This window comes from Otolemur garnettii, unplaced genomic scaffold, assembly GCF_000181295.1.
Source record: "Otolemur garnettii isolate 467f Iridium unplaced genomic scaffold, OtoGar3 scaffold00010, whole genome shotgun sequence".
NCBI classification, from domain to species: Eukaryota; Metazoa; Chordata; class Mammalia; order Primates; family Galagidae; genus Otolemur; species Otolemur garnettii.
Genome location: NW_003852405.1, coordinates 33498073 through 33514918, shown reverse-complemented (window position 1 = coordinate 33514918; position 16846 = coordinate 33498073). Strand labels below are relative to the sequence as shown.

The 16846-nt window shown below is 38.7% G+C and overlaps 1 protein-coding gene across 1 annotated transcript in view; it reads right to left on the bottom strand.

The window, feature by feature from the left end:
* Positions 1-1369: 1369 nt before the first annotated feature.
* The window catches only part of NEGR1 (neuronal growth regulator 1), an 811656-nt gene continuing 796179 nt past the window's right edge, over positions 1370-16846 (bottom strand). The window contains exon 7 of the mRNA XM_003784223.3: positions 1370-2915. Coding sequence (XP_003784271.1) covers positions 2791-2915 — 125 coding nt within the window. The 3' untranslated portion in view covers positions 1370-2790. The remainder of the gene's footprint in view (positions 2916-16846) is intronic.

The following is a 16846-nucleotide window of genomic DNA, read 5'->3' as shown; positions in this document are numbered from 1 at the left end:
AAAAAAAAAATTGTTATAGATCAAAAGAGAAATCAATTTTATAAAACTGCTCTTCTGAAATTGCAACAATCTTGTACAGTCAGGACTGATAAAATGGAGTAATCAGACATTTTATATGTCCATAAATGTAAAAATCATCTACTTGAACATTATATGCAATACATTCACACAAAAAAGCAAATACTGTAGCCTTATTTGACAATACTGAACTCATAAATACTCATGATTCACTCTGTCCAGGGGCCTAAGGACTAGGGGTGCTGCTGTGATACAGAAAAACATAGTGAATACCTCCTCTATTTAAAAATGTCACTTGAGAATGTCTCTTCTAACATAAAGGCAAATACGAAGAGCTACGGAGCTATGACTGTACCTCTGTCACGTTCTATGGGAAAAACACCAGACTCCACAAATTCGGAATCATGACAACACTTGGAACTAATTATTTGGTTCATCCGTAGTTTATACCTCAATTGACCTCACATGTACCCTACACACCTTACAAAGAGGAGGTATGTTTAACTCTAGGAAAGCGCTCACTGTGTAATATGCATTCTGGATCTGTTTCTTTCTCCCAAACAGCGACACCGATGGTTAACACCTTGGTGGTAGCACCACTATTTCTAGTAAGTAGATTATTGTGGAGTGTGCCACTTTAAAGCTGCAATACAAAATAATACTTTGCGGTTCACTTGCTAATTCCACAGGTAATCTTTTTTTGAAAAGCAAGTAAATAATAAAGTTAAGTGCCATATTTGTTTAGAAAATGCATTTTACTGTATCAGTGAAGTAACGTCAGAAATTCATTACAGTTAGTGGATTTCATAGCGTTGTGCCATATTATTGCCGTTTTGTGGAAAGACTGTCTATTTATGCCCCCTCACTTCAGATTCATTTTCTAATTAAAATGGATTTATAGATGGTATACTTTGGGACTAAATATTACTGGAAAATATCAGTTTCCAAGCTCTCTCTTCTAGGGCAATATATTAAATATGTACAACCACTGTAAAGTTTTTTGTGTTTAATTTTATTTGTAGGGTCATTGTTATGACTTGCAAAAGGGGACTGATTGTAGAATCTAGGGGTTCTGACCTTGGTAACTTCATCCAACCTGTAACATGGCTTTCAAAGTTATGGTCATTCTTTAGTAAACGGTAAACCATCAAACTTTTCCTGTGATGTGAATACTTAGAGTAACAGCATTTTCCTTCAGAAACCTAAGCTTTTATTCTTTATAATAAAATAATTTAATATTCACAATAATTTCATCATCGCTATATCTTAAGATACTCTCATCCCTGGTGTCTTTTAAAAATGATCTTATGTTACATATATCATGTAAGAAGAAATAAAGCTTGGTGATTTCTTTTTTTTTTTTTTTTTTGGCTTCATTTATTTGAGCTGAAATGGCTATGGAGAAAGATTTCATTGAAGAATTAGTTATTTGGGGGATTAATCTCCTACATACCAACATGTGACATGTGTTAGAATAGGTTTTAGAACTTTTTAAAACTATAACGTGTATTCTAGACTATCAACTGAGGGATATTTTCAGATGGAAAGCATGTAAAATGCCCTTGACCACAGGAACCCTGTCTCTGTTGTACTAAGTCACTGACCAGGACACCAAATTAATTATGAGCACTTCCCGCTCTTATGCTCTTAGGTGGTAGGACTTTGTGTCCTTTCTGATGCTATTAGACTTTGTGTCCCACTCTTATGCTATTAGGTGGTAGGACTTTGTGTCTTTTCTGATGCACCCTCTTACAAATTTTGGCTTGGGACAGTGAAAGGAAGAGACGCTGTATTGCTATGCAATCCCTTGAGTGAACTGTGCTGTCATTTTGAAGGGAATTACTTCCCACAGAGGATCTAACATTTAGCTACAACTAAAGAAGCCATATGGTATATTTATTGTACTATGTTATTAAATTGTTTCTCATTAGAAAAGCTGAGTTTATCATGGGACAAACTTCTCCAACCCCACTGGTAACAAGGAAGAGTTTGTTTTTTTCTTTTTTTACATTTCAATAGCTCCTTCATTCTTTAGAGATGGAGTATATAGTTTAACTTTATCATTACAGTTTATTTTTGCTTTCAAATTGCAGGATTTAGCAAAACAATTTTATATTAGTTGGAGACAAGGAGAAAAGTATTGTTTTATGAAGGCACACCCATGCTGAACTGACAGGGAGGGGAAGCAGAGCTGCACAGCCAGTTATAATACAAGGCTCATTCCTGAAACCTGAATGTCATGCGAGCAGAAAATCTAGATATGGGTTATACTTGGAAGAGATGATCTGAAGGCAATATTATTTGCTTTTTTTTTATCAAAAAAGAAAAAAAAATGCATCTTTGTAAATGTGGATTGACTGGTATTGAAACAGGGAACAGAACGCTTGTATTGCAGCCTTAAAGAATCACATATTCACTGCAATATTCGTTTTTGTAAACTACAGCCTGCAACCTAGCAGACCATGACTGAATGCTTTTGAAAAGTTGTAGATTACAAACATGAAATCACAATTAATATCCTCTAAAAGTAATTTCAGAGCTTTCACGTCTTAAAAAAAGGACAATGTGTACTGCTTCACAAGGTAATGTAGCTAATCAAAAAAGAGTCGAATTAAAGTATTTACATAATGAGCAATTCTACAGAAGGCGATCGCTCTCCCATGTAAGCACTGCTGATTATATCCCACGCTGCTTTTAACAAACTGTACCAGATTGGATCCAGCCATCAGCACTTTCAGAGAATCCTTAAAAGCCTTTTATGGGTCTTTAAATTTATTGTAGGATGGCATTCTTCAGGTAGAATATGCTGGTGAACGAGGACAGTGTCAACACAAGGTACCAGCAGGAGAAAAGAACATCAGCGCTCCCGGTAATTCCATACTGGGCTGTACTTGGAGCTGGAAAGAAATGGAAAAGATTAAATCAAAATCCAATTTGTGTCTTTCAGGATCTCGACAGTAATCCAAAGGCAGCTGGATGTGCTGGGGAGAGCACTGGCATTGCTGGGGATTTGGGTGCACATCTGATTCTGTCTGTAACAATGGGTGGCCCATCTGACTAACTGCCCTGAGCTTCAGTTTTTTCAAGGGCAAAGTAAAAATATTAGGAATGATCTAATCCACCTCTCAGGGCTGTGGTAAGAATGGCCACTGATGCACACACAGCACCTTGTACCAGGTTAGACACACGCCAAGTACTTGACCAACAGCCCCTGACATCATGAGTCCTCTCTAAGTGCTGTAAATATTGGTACTAGTGGTGCCAGTGGACAATATTCATCTGTGCGTGGGTTTGTAGATCCTTTTCACGGGTTACGTTACGTACTGAACTAAATGCAAGGAAAAGAAAAAAGAGATTCTCCCTGAAAGGTCTTTTTTTTGGTGGGGAAAGATATTTCAACAATTCTAATACAATCCTAGGAGTATTAGGTTTCTCTATGTGCATTTATGTCTGCCTGGGCCAGGGAGGGATGACTTAACAGAGAGCTTTACCCAAGGGACTGTCATTTGGGCAAAGAAAACAACATATTCCAAGGAGGAGGCAGGCTGTCTACTGGGGTCTAAAGCAGATTCTTTTTGTAGGACTGTCAAGGTTGAGGCCTGAAGCAGAGAGAATTGACACGGGAGCTCTAGACTCTAGATTCTGGAGACTTGATACCGGGTCCCTCCAGAGATAGAGTGACTTCTCTCGCAGTGAAAAGGGGGTTAGGTTTTTATCCTGAAGGAGGTTTTGAAGAAATCTGAAATTGTCCAATGTCTGACTCCATTTTTCCCTTAGGAAGATCACAGTTTTAGCCACGGAGAAGCTCATGTGGTACTTGGAACACAGTCGTGTGGAATTGTCACTAAATTTCTAAAGATTCATCAAGTTTGGGACGTGGGCGGAGTCTACCCAGTGCCCTCCACTTCATTTCACAAAAGGATAGTGTCCTACTTGCGTGTGAATTATAAATACTGTGTTTCAGAAATTGCATTGTCACCAGCATGCTTGGACTTGCTGGAGACAGATTCTCATTTGCCATAATAATAATCATCGTAATAAAAATGAAAAAAAATTCCACCTACATACTTTTAACTACTTTTTCTTAATGAAACCTGGATTTCAAGCACTGTTTCCTAGTAAGACTTGAATAATGTAGTACAGAAATAAACTATTTCATCCTTAAATCCATAACTCAAACCCAAGAGCAGCTTTAGTCACACAGAGTTTGAATTACCAGCAGGTAGTTTTTAATGAAACTTTCACAAATGACTGTATTGCTATGAACAGGAAGAATAAATTGTGTTGTTTACACCTCTAAGAAATTAAAGGGGATGAAAGATGCCTTGGGCCCTGCCAGTGGGGCACTTCCTTGACAGTGCAGTGATTGAGTCCAGGTGAGCGGGATTCAAGTGCTGAGGTTACTTCTCTTTAATACACAGAAAAACCAACTATTTAATGCATCTATAAAATCACAAATTTATTTTATGTAAAATGAAAAGATGATGAAGAAAAAAGTCTATTGCTGAACACATAGCTTTTCCATTTTTGATAAACAAAAGTCTAATTTAAAACCATGGAACTACTTATTTTTTCTTGTTCAACACCTAGAAGAACATTCTAAATATAAATAAATAATTTAATTGGCATTTGACCTCAGGAACAGCTGTGTCAGAGTTGTTTTTTAAGAATTAAAAAGTGTAATGAAACTAGCATAATAGTACAGGATCAATAATAAGCAAAGCATATAAAATGATTCATGAATTAGAAAGACATTTTAGAATCTAAGTATAGAATGCAAAGGTTAGTTATTTTTCTTGTCATGACAAATTAAGTAGTAGATTAAGTGGGCAGAATGTTAAGGTCCCTCAAATATCCTTATCTATCCTTTAAAATGCATTTTTGGGTAATCTTTCTTGAATGTCCTCTCCTTTTCCAATAAGCTGAGCTGATTAACTCTTGTGTTTCATTGGATCATGTAATATATATTCCACTATTATACAACTCTCACCACATTGCAAATATTTGTTTATAGGCTACTTCCCCTAACAGGTTGTAAACTCCCAGGTCATGTCTGATTTATCTAATAGATTATTATCTATTTATTATTTGTTTACAATCTACTCCCCCTACCAGGTTGTAAACTCTCCCAGGTCATGTCTGATTTATCTCTGTGTTTTCAGACACAAAGTCTGGTATAAGAAGATGCTCAAGAAATGTCTAAGACTAATCAGGGGTGTCCAACCTTTTATTTTTTCTGCTGTACTTCTGAAGAATAAGAGTTGTCTCAGGCTACACAAATACAAAAAGAAAAGCTAATTAGCAAAAAAAAAAAAAAAAAAAAAAAAAATTCCATGAATTGTGATATCCAACACCACAGATTAGCAAAAAGTTCCTCACAAATGTAGCCCCTGGGTTGCAAGTTGGTCACTTTACATTTAAGTGAATGATTCAATCAAATAAATGAATCATTCATAATTGAAATAAATATTTCTTTCCTATAAAACGGTGGTGTTTTCTGAGGCAAACACATGCTTGTTGGCTAGGTGATATACTACAGGAATGCACTTTCATTCCTTCAGCCAACTTGATTGGGCTACGTGTCAGGCATCGTGGTAGGTGCTGGGATTGCAGTGGTTAGTTAATAAGGTATGTATGGTCCTTTTGTTACTGAATTTTATGTACTCCCATACATACTCCTATTTGTCAGCTACCTTAACGCATAATAAATGTGTTAGGAAATAAAATAACTATTAGCTATTATTAGAAATTAGCTTCTTGACTCTGCTGCTTTAAAAAGAAAAAAATACCCTTCATAACATAATCTTTAAAAATAAAATCCCTGATGCCAAATTCAGTACTCCTCTCTTGTCCCGCCTTACTTAGTACCTTACAACATCACTGTCAACAGGAAGGTCCGATCTGAGTTTCAACATCTATCCTGCGTCTTGTCTAATCACGATCGTCACCCCGTCACTTACAGCTGCTGCTGCTATTTTTGGTCTTGGCACTTTCCCCTTGTTTTGCTCCAGTTTTTATTTTTAGGCAAGAGCAAATGTAACTGTGAGATATTTAGTTTTGGTACAATACCGATTACTTGCCTAGAAATTTCCTTAAATTACTTAAGCTCTAAACTAGCTTTAAGTCACATTTTTAAGATTTCCATTGTAATCTTCAGTAGAGTTACTTAAGCTACATTAATTCGGCTTCATCAGACAAAACTGGCCTCAACTTAGATTTTCCCAAGGAAGCTTATAGCTTAATGGGAAGTGAGTGATTTACACCCAAATAAAGTCTCATGCAAAAGAGTGTGATTAATGTGACTCAAAATAGAGAACACATTAGTTTACTAAGTCATCATGCATCATTGATTAGATCCGATCAACAGTGTGATCCTATTTCATTACATACTGTGGGAGGAGTTTGCTCAAAAGATCATTTAACCCTCTCAATATCCACCCCTTCCTTATCAGCAGCTGCAGGGGATATCCAGAGAATCAGAGCACACCCCCACCCCTTTTTTGGTATCACTTAATTTTATCTAAACACTGGACAAAAAATAGGGGAGAAAAAAGAGCAGCAGAGGAGATGGATTCTGCATCATCTTTGATTGGTGTGTGTAGAGGAATCAGGCAGGTGTCAGCACAGGTGACATAATCGCATTCCTTCCTGTTATTTCTGGGTAACTAGTCCAGGTCCTAAGATGGGTCCTACCTCATCAGAGACAGAGCACAGACAAATCTATCCTCTCCTACATACCTCGCACCTGTGGCTCCCTGGCTTCCAGGGCAGGGCCTTAGTTTATGTGGACGTTGCTGCTTCTCTGCCTGAGACCCTCTGCGATCTTCTTCCCCTGGACTTGGGGTGCAGGATGCCTGAGGAACACGGCCGTCCTGGGCTGGTGCTAACAGTGTCTTTACAATGTTTTCAGTTTTTTATTTGTTTAGTCAACACCTTCACCATGTCACAGACTTCTAGTATTGTGGACAGATAAACATATCCTGATCTACTTTTCAAGACGCTCTCAGTCTCCTAAAGCTTAATCGATGAGCCCCTACCAAGGTCACTTCCTCTTGGATTTCAGGAAAGGATGTAAAAATTGGACAAATGGCTTCAAGTTCTCTCCAGGAAGCCTCCTCCTTTGTCTTGCTTAGACAGAATCAGGCTAACAAGTGCACATCGGTATTCTCTGGAACTAGAGGTCTAAGCTTGCAGAAAAATCTGTATGTAGATACTTTTTTTTTTTTTTAACATTTTAGATTTTTACTTTTACATTTGATCAAAAACTGATTGCTCATCTTCAGGAAGATTCAACATCTTCAACAGACTGAGCCTTTACAAGCGTACAATTTTAAAATAATTATTTTCACAGAGCATCTATTTTGTGGTATAAACAAGGAGCAGGGGCAGAGAAATGACGCCATTCCTTTCTCTTTTTGACTGGTGGGGTTTCCCTGCCAGCTTGTTCCGAGCTACTATGAAGCCATTTCTCTGGCAGATCACCGTCCTTGAGCCTTACTCTGCCGGCTGCAGAGCCATTTTGCCGCAGTTCACGGTGTATCATCCCATTTATTCGGCATCAATTACATTAGGAATTCTAAACATATGTTTCTCTCGGTTACTCCCCACATTCAGGAATCTGCCTATTTGTACACGCTTTTATCTTTTATCTGCAGAGTCAGATGAACCCTCCAAGACTATTACCTCTAATTTGAGGTAAGGAGAATAAGGAAGCAATCATCCGAATAGAAACAAATTCCACGGCCTTTCCGTCCTTCCTAGTTGTTAACATAAAGTCTCCAAGCTTGAGTCATTCATCAGTGTTTTCTATGTGTGGTGGATTTTTTGTTTACTCTATTTCTAGGAAATCAGAAGTAATTTACATGAATATATAGTAGCTCTGTTTGGAAGTGTGTTGTCAATATGGGTAATTTTGTATGACCCTAGATAGTTGTTTGAACTTGGCATGGTTATGCGTACCAGGTTGGTTTGCAAATGTGTTTCTATATCAGAGTCTTTATATATTTCAGAGTGCATATGTGTATGGGGGTGGGTGTATGTGTGTTTTAAAAGCTGGCTTTGTTGTGTGAAATAGATGTACATCAGAGACAAAAAAAATTGCCTTTACTACAGAGATTTTAGTGTAAGGCATAATTTAGCTTAAGGAAAGAAGGTTTTACAGGAATAAAAATAGAAACCCAGCTGTGTTCTTAAGGTCACTGATAATCACTGCCATCAGCTGTGTCCTCCCTGTGACACAGCGAGTGTGGGGAGAAAATGGGAGAAACTGCAAACTGGAAAGCGTTTTTGCACGTTGAAGATATGCTTAAGTTTCTATGTATGTGGCTATGTGGGTGTGAAATTTTTATGTTTTTATAATATATAGGGTGTCTAAACTTGGAGATTTAATGATAACATTGTCTTGTCCATTAAATTTTATTTTTTCCATCTTTAGTGTTTAAGAAGTTTGTCCCAAACCAGCTTAATTTCTGTTGTTCTGCATTAAGAATCAAGAATTTCATAGGGTTTGATTATTTTTTCCATTTCTTTGGAAAGATTCCATTTACCATTAAGGCTTTCTTCCCCTTTTTATTATTGTCAAATGCAGTGAAGCCCAGTGATTGTCTAGTCCTATAGTCTCATTTATTTAAATTGCTTCACCTGTTATGCCTGAGCCCAGGAATTTGAGGTTGCTGTGAGCTGTGATGTCATAGCACTCTACCCAGGGCAACAAAGTGAAGCTCTGTCTCAAAAGAAAAAAATTATTTTGTCTGGTGTGCAGGAGCTGCCACAAGCTTCCCCTAAGCTTCTCTCCCAGTCCTGTCGCTGACGCCTCTCCCCACATCCTCACGGGCATCACAGAGGCAGGAGGACCCGTTCTCAGGGTGTGCCTAGGCCTCCCTCCACTGCATTTGGGCCATGCTCACAATCTGCCTTCATTTGGGACAGGCCTCTGTAGCTGTTTGTTTAGAAATAGTAGCCATGGGGGCAGTGCCTGTGACTCAGTAGGTAGGGCGCTGGCCCCATATACCTAGGGTGACAGGTTCAAACCCGGCCCAGGCCAAATTGCAACAAAAAAATAGCCAGGCATTGTGGCAGATGCCTGTAGTCCCAGCTGCTTAGGAGGCTGAGTCAAGAGAATCGCCTAAGCCCAGGGGTTGGAGGTTGCTGTGAGCTGTGTAATGCCATGGTACTCTCCTGAGGGTGATAAAGTAAGACTCTGTCTCTACAAACAAACAAAAAAAACCCCGAAAGAAATAGTAGCCATGTTCCAAAGTCCATCTCAAATGCAAAGAGCTCACAAATTTAGACCCTACTAGAATCCTGAGGGACTGGGGCTGGTGGGGATCAAGTGACCTGCTTAAATTAGATGGAAATGAGAGGAGAATTCAGGCCTGCTGATGCCCAGGCTTGCCTTTCTGTGTAGCTGCCCTGAATCACCACCACCTAGCTCCAGCCTCTTTCTTTCCATAGCTGTTTGCTTTTTACCTATACTTTTTTTTTTTTTTCAGTTTTTGGCCGGGGTTGGGTTTGAACCCACCACCCCCGGTATATGGGGCTGGTGCCCTACTCCTTTGAGCCACAGGTGCCACCCGCTTTTTACCTACACTTAATCACTCTTGTGTGCATCTTTTTCACAACTGTCTTAAGTTTCTTGGAAGCAAGGATCGTACTTAGTTTGTGTTTGTATCACTTATGGCATTTGATCAAGTGGTTGGCCCTGTCAAAATATTTATTACAAAGAACTAAAGTATAGAAACGTTTTAATTTCTGCATTTCGATGAGATTTTACTATAAAACTTAGGGGAAAAAAGAATACTACAGAGAAGATTAGCTGAATCAAGAGTTCAGGACTTGGATTCTAACCTGAAGTTTTTCAAAAGAAGATAAAGAAATGTCCAATAAACACATGAAAAAAATGCTTAGCATCATCAATCATCAGGGAAATGCAAATTGAACGGGCAATGAAGTATCCTCTTACCCCTGTTAGAAAGGCTTTTGTTGAAAAGTTCAAAGACAAGAGTAGGAACGAAACACTTAAACACACTCTGGGTGGGACTGCAAACTAGTACAACCTCTGTGGAAAACAGAAGGGAGATTCTTCAGAGAACTAAAAGTATGAATCAAGATTCGATCCAGCAATCCCACTACTGGGCATCTACACAAAGGAAATAAATCTTTCCATCAGAAAGATACCTGCACTCTAATATTTATTGCAGCATAATTCACAAATGCAAAGATATAGAATCAACCCGAGTGCCCATCAGTTCGTGGGTAGATTAATACAATGTGGCACGTGCGGACCATGGAGGACCACTCAGCCGTAAGGAAGGGTGAGTTAAGGCCTTTTGCAGCAATTTGGATGGAACTGGAGACCATTCTCCTAGTGAAGTATCTCAAGAATGAAAAAATAAACACTGCCTGTGCTCGTTACATTGGGACTAACCTATGAACACATGTCTGCACAGAGGGACTTTAGTTCCCTAGGGGGAGGGCAAAACCTACCTAATGGGGGCTGAGAGCCTTATTTGGGGTAAAATGCACCCCTATGACCTTTCACTCAAATGCTTCTGACTCAAGCCTTATAAAAACAACCTATGAAACCCAAAACATCCGTACCCCCTTAATATTTTTAAAATGAACAACAACAACAACAACAAAAAAAAAAATAAATAAAAAGCAAAAAGGAAAAATACCAAAAACCAATACCAAGACTGCAGTAGGTCAGGACCCGGAGCACAGACCTCTATTGTAAAGCAACACTGGTTCTGTCTTATGGAAAAGAAGGATCTGGTCCTATTGGGTGTCTGTGGAGACGTTGTCCTGTGAATACAGAGTGATGCCCACAGGAGAACTGTAAGAATCACTCATGTCTGTAACTTCTACTGGAATGTGTCAGTTGTGGATGAGGATTGTATTTTGTAACAATCCTGCATACCCAGTTCTGGTTTAGCACCCTGTTGACTCGGCTGTCTCAGCCAAACAAAGGCAATGAAATTCTCTTCCTTCTACCATTGTGATAATTAAGGGACACAACTAAGGAAAGTACTTAATAGGTATGGGGTAGGGTGAGGTGGCTCATACCTGTAATCCCAGCACTCTGGGAGGCCAAGGCAGGTGGATAGCTTGAACTCAGGAGTTTGAGACCAGCCTGAGTAAGAGTGAGACCCTGTTGGGATGAGGTCATGTGTACCTCAGAGCCCTATATATTTTGAACAAAAACAACTGCACTGATACTATCCTTCTAAAGCATAGGTCTAAATGTGAAGATCAAAAAATTCATTTGCTGGACAGATAATGCTCGTGTTGCCGACGCTATCGTACTGAGGGCCCACCATTTGTGCCACTGTATGGTTTTCATATATAGTTTCTCTAAGTAGATCACAATCTCTCAAAAAAACCAAAAACACCCATATTCTTTATCTCCGTGGTTTGCAACCTGTGTCTCTTCTACTTGGAATCACCTTCCTCCATGTCCTCTTGATTTTCCAGCAGTGTCTGACATATTTTTGCCTCTCCTTAAGAGCCTAGTCACCTCTGGGGCAACTTAGTTCATCCTGGCTTCACTTGCTCCCTCCCTCGAGGCCCCCTGGAGTCCAAATTCCCGTCTGCTGACCTTGCTCACAGACTTGCCTCCTCACCTCCTCTGCCATCACCTAAAGGGCCAGGATCAGACTTCATCCTCCTTTTCTCCCTTCCTCCTCCCCAGTGGCCAGCACAGTGATTGTATATCATGAGGGCTCAGTAAATAACTGCTCTTTTTTCCTCCACACGAGATAAATTTGCAAAACATGCTTGACTCGCACACGTTTTGTGTCGCGTGTTACACCCTCCCATTACTTTTTTACTGGAGCTGTTGCTATGACAACTGGTCCTGTGCAGGGCGGACAATTCTGTAGGACGCTCTTCTGAGGGTCCTCAGTAGGAGGGAGCCAGTGACACAGCAGGGGCCAGCTCAGTGATACACTCTCCGATCCGCTTCCCTCTTCCCCTACTTCACTTGTTCCAGTCAGTGTTCCTTGAAATTTTTTTCCCAAAATAATCACATATAAACCAACTGCTCATTTTGGGGCGACCCAGACAAAGAGAGCACTCGCATACGAACAAGAAAAAAACAGTAGGCTGTAGATACTGTGTGTAGGACAATGCCCCATCCCCCATGGTGCTTGGTGCTTTGCACATAGTAGGTGTACAACAGTTACTTCTGGATAAATCAATGTGTTGAAAGTAAATAATTAGCCAGCCTCTTTGCCACCATTTCTCTCGGTTCACAATAATTCTCTTAGTTGCATCATTTTTATGAGGTCTGCATTAATTATATTGTTAGCAAGTGCATACTCCTACTAATGACAAAAGGGTCTTAAAATCTTAATTAAATCTGGTATTTTTTCCCTCATAGATTATATCCCAAGAATATCACCCACTGTTTTATACCATCATCATTTTAGTTTCCGCTATACCAGCAACATTGCCTTGAGAGCTCTTGTATTTCTTATTTATTTAAATGCACTCATGGCTCCTACTTTTTATTATAATCCCCTTCCCTATGACCTTGAAATGTCCTTCCCTCAAGGCTCTATTTATGCCTAAGGTGATCCAACTTGTAAAATGGAACAATGAGAAATGTAACTGCTCTGGCCGGAACTGGGGACATGGACACAAAAATCAGATGTTAGGGAATTTTAGTCCAAAGGAGGATCCAGAAAAGAACGGAAAAAAAAATTGGTGAACATGCATAGTGGGCCAGCATGGACCACATTCTGCAATCTGGACTCACATTGAAATTTAAGAATTCCCCCCAAATGACTTAATATGTTGTTCATAATTTCTTTAGTATTAGTCATTAAGTTATAAAAAGAGAGGTGGGCATTTTTAAAACTATTACATTAAAACACCTTATCTCTGATTAAAAATAGACCAGATATGAATATTGCAAATTTGGCCATTTACATTTCTGTTTGAAAGAGTTTGACTATAAGAGAAATAGCCCTTCCTGTACTAATAACTGATTCAGTCTATCAGAATTACTAGGTGTCCACTGTTTCTTTGGTCACAAAGCACTAGGAAAAGCCTCATCATTTCATAAGATAAAGCCTTTACTTCATTAAGAAATGCCTCCACTTTAGCAGTATTTTCAATTATCCTTACTTAATCTTAATGGATACATTTAAGCCTAACGCTGAAAAATTGATCTTTTAGACTTACGTAAGTTAGAAAATAAAAATTTAGGAGCAAGGAATTTTATGCCGGTATTTACACTATTTCTTCACTAAATGCTTATTGAGCACCTACTGGGTGCCAGGCACAATGTTCATTGATGATTCCCCAGAGATGGACAATACCTAACCCTTAACTTTAAGGAATTTACTGCAAATTAGAAACAAAACGTTCTCCTCTAGAAGAAAAGGAATTATTCTTTATCAAATCACATATTATTAGAATTCCAGGATTAAATGATGCTTTCAGAGAATCTATTCTCCTTTGTCAATGTATAACTAAGTCATAAATTGATTTAGAGAAAGACATTTTAGGCTTACGTCATGTTAAAGCCAGAGGAGACTGAGGCCTGGGGAGGGGCAGGTTACACAGAGAAGTAATGCAGGTGTCCAGGCTGTGAGTTCAGTGGCCTTTCCAGCCTATTCACTCTTTTTTTTGAGACAGAGTCTCACTTTGTCACCCTTATAGGATGCCATGGCAAACCCAAAGTCTTGGGCTCAAGTGATTCTCTTGCCTCAGCCTGGAGTAGGTGGGACTACAGGTTCCCACCACAATGCCTGGCTATTTTTTAGAGACAGGGTCTTGCTCTTGCTCAGTCTGGTCTTGAACTTGTGAACTCAGGCAATCTACCCGCCTTGGCCTCCCAGAGTGCTGGGATTACAGGTGTAAGCCATAGCACCCAGCCCTCTGTTTACTCTTATTTTCAACTCTTACTCTTATTAAATGTAGCACGTGTAATCTTAACATGTTTCTAAGTATAATATGATCAAAATATTTTCATAGTCTAGTAAATTATCCAACAGATACTTCTTTAATTTAATTTCATTTTGAATGAAATACAAAATGCATTGTAAAAGAGAATTATTTTTGAAATACAAAATGTTGTAAATAATTCCCAAGATCTAGTCAAGGGTACTTTATCTGTATTTCTTATGCTGTATTCAGCACAGACTTTTAAAAAGTATTTCAACCATAGGAAGCTCCTAGTAAGTATTTCTTGGTCAAATATTAATGATACTGGAATAATTGTTACATTAGAAATCTGTTGTGAGTGGCAAAAGAGGAACGTTGCATAGAATAAAAAGAGTAGGCCTCTGTAAAATTCTGCTGTGTATCTTGAATGGGGCTTTATTCATCATTTCCTCAAAGGTACTCACGAAATCAGAAAATTAGTATTCAGAACATCTCTGCATAAAATGCAGTTTTATTTTTTTTCAAGTGAAGTAGCAGCTTCAGCTTATTATTCATGCTTGAGGTCAGGACTTGAAAACTTGAAAAATGGAAAAGGGATTAAGGGAACCATATATTCCTAGAGAGCAAAACTATAGTTTAAAGACAATAAATGTGTCAATTTGGTTTCACAGCAGTAACTTTTCTACATCCTCGTATACCTCTATATAAGAGTAATTGCTAATGGAATGTGTGCTATATTTAAATATATGTGTCCTAATATAAATTTCTTTAAATTTCACATTAAATTTAATTACATTCAAAACTAATGGAGACTTTGTACGTAATTTTAATTGTCTTGAAAAAATTCTAAAATTCCTTGCAAGTTTATGTGCAAGATGTAAAGAAAAGTCTCGTAAAGAAAGCGATCACGTATTTTGGTGTATTATTAGAACAACAGGTTATTGTAGAACAGTTCCGGCTACCTAACTGCACTTGGCTATGCCTTGTGTAACCTTAAAATGAGAAAAGATGGTGATTATTCACTCCTTTCATCAAAGAGGGGAAAGATGGTAAACGTTAATATTTCATTGTTATACTTTTTTTTAAAAGATAAAGGGACATGAAGAGGCCGTGAGAAGCTCTGTGCGTCTTCCTGCCAGTTTCCCTGGAATGTCCCATTTTAAACTATTTCTTGTCTATACCATTTCCCCCACGTTCCCTGTATTCTTCACATGTGAACAGGATGATCTTTGGCAAAGTTTAAGCGTGGTGGTAACTGCCTGCTTAACAAAGAGTGGCTTTATCCACATGTTTGAATTAGGAATAAAAACTCACCAATTATACAAATAGAGGTTTCATTAAGCAGCATCTCTGTTTATTACAGAGTGATAATTATAATCCTTTTGGGCTCCTATTTAACATTGAAAACAAATCCCAATCCCCCCGTCTCTTTGATGCAGCTGGCTGCGCTGTGCCTGATGTGGGATGCACAATGGCAGTGCCTATTGTTACAGAACCGGCTTATTTGTGTATTGAAAGCTGCATTCAGGTTTGTGTGGCTCCGAATGTTCAATGAAATGCACAAATTGACTAGTTTAATATCCCTCAATTGTCATAATGGTTTTGTGTGAGTGTTTTTTTTTTTTTTTTTAAGATTGCTGTGAAGTTATTTTTATTCTTTAAGGAAGGAGGCGAAAATTCTGTGAAGTCTCAAAGTTGAATGCTAAAGACAGGTGCCCAGGTCAAGCTCAAAGTCCCTTACAGGACTATGAAAACCAGCTCAGAGTTAGTCTAGGCTTAGTGGCCATAGGAAAATAGCTCATGAAAGGCCTCCTTTTAGTCTTTGCTGACAATGTGATAAAACAAGATCTAGGGATATTCTGCAAATGTTTTTGTAAGTGAAAGGGAGTGGCTGAGAAGTAGGTGAGTGGTGAAAACAGTATTGAAACGTGACCAACAGGCTGGGAGAAGGAAAGGTCTAGGGGGCCCTGTGACTGAAAGTCATGAAAATACAAACACACCTGTATTGGAACCGTGCAAAGACCTCTCTTCATGGTGGACACTAAGCCCCTTTCTATTCCTAAGTGTGCTTACGACATTGTATGCGTCTACTAATTTCAATTATCCTTTAAACTTAGACACCCTTCTCAAAATACATTTATACCATAGAATTACACTTGGGTTTGTTTTTAAGTTATGGAGAAAAAAATCTGAGTCTGTAAATGTGGATTGCTCTCCTGATCAGTGAATTATCGAAAGATTCACAAAGCTACTTTAAAATAAGGAGAAAGTATAAAATCCTGGAAGGAAAAACACAAGTGTCACTATTTCTTAGGTGTCCACTGGAGACAGATGTATCGATAATGCATAATGTTCATTGGAAGATATTACATTTTCATCTTTTTGCTGGTAGGTACAGGTCATTTTTTTAGCTTATTACCCAAGATGACAAAAGTTAGAAGCAGAAACCCAAAAGACATGTCCAGATGAATTGATGGCGTATCAGAGGAGCAGTGTATGAAACCAGGGCTCGTAGCTTCCAGGAGGGTGTTTCACAGGGCTGGAGACTTCTGAGCAGCTCTTACTCGAGCAGGAAGCCTTAGAGCATGCTTGGAACTAGCAGGGCAGAAATTCCCCTACAGATTCAGATGAATCTCCCTTGAACTTATTTGTTTTTAATTTGAGTTTTTGTTTAGATGGCATTCTATAATTCTATGCTGTATCTGTTACTCATGTTTTCTACAAGCCCTTTCCCCACCAACAAAAACAGTAAGAGCAAAGGCTTCAGTCACAGACTTCAGGGGGTAAGCACCACTGTTCTACTGAGTTGAAAGGAAATAATCAATCCACTTATAAATCCGAGATTACTCCAATTCCACGCTGTGCATCGAATGAGATCATACGTGTATATATATAATCTCTACAGAGTACAGAGAGAAAGCTGGACCAGAAAACCTTC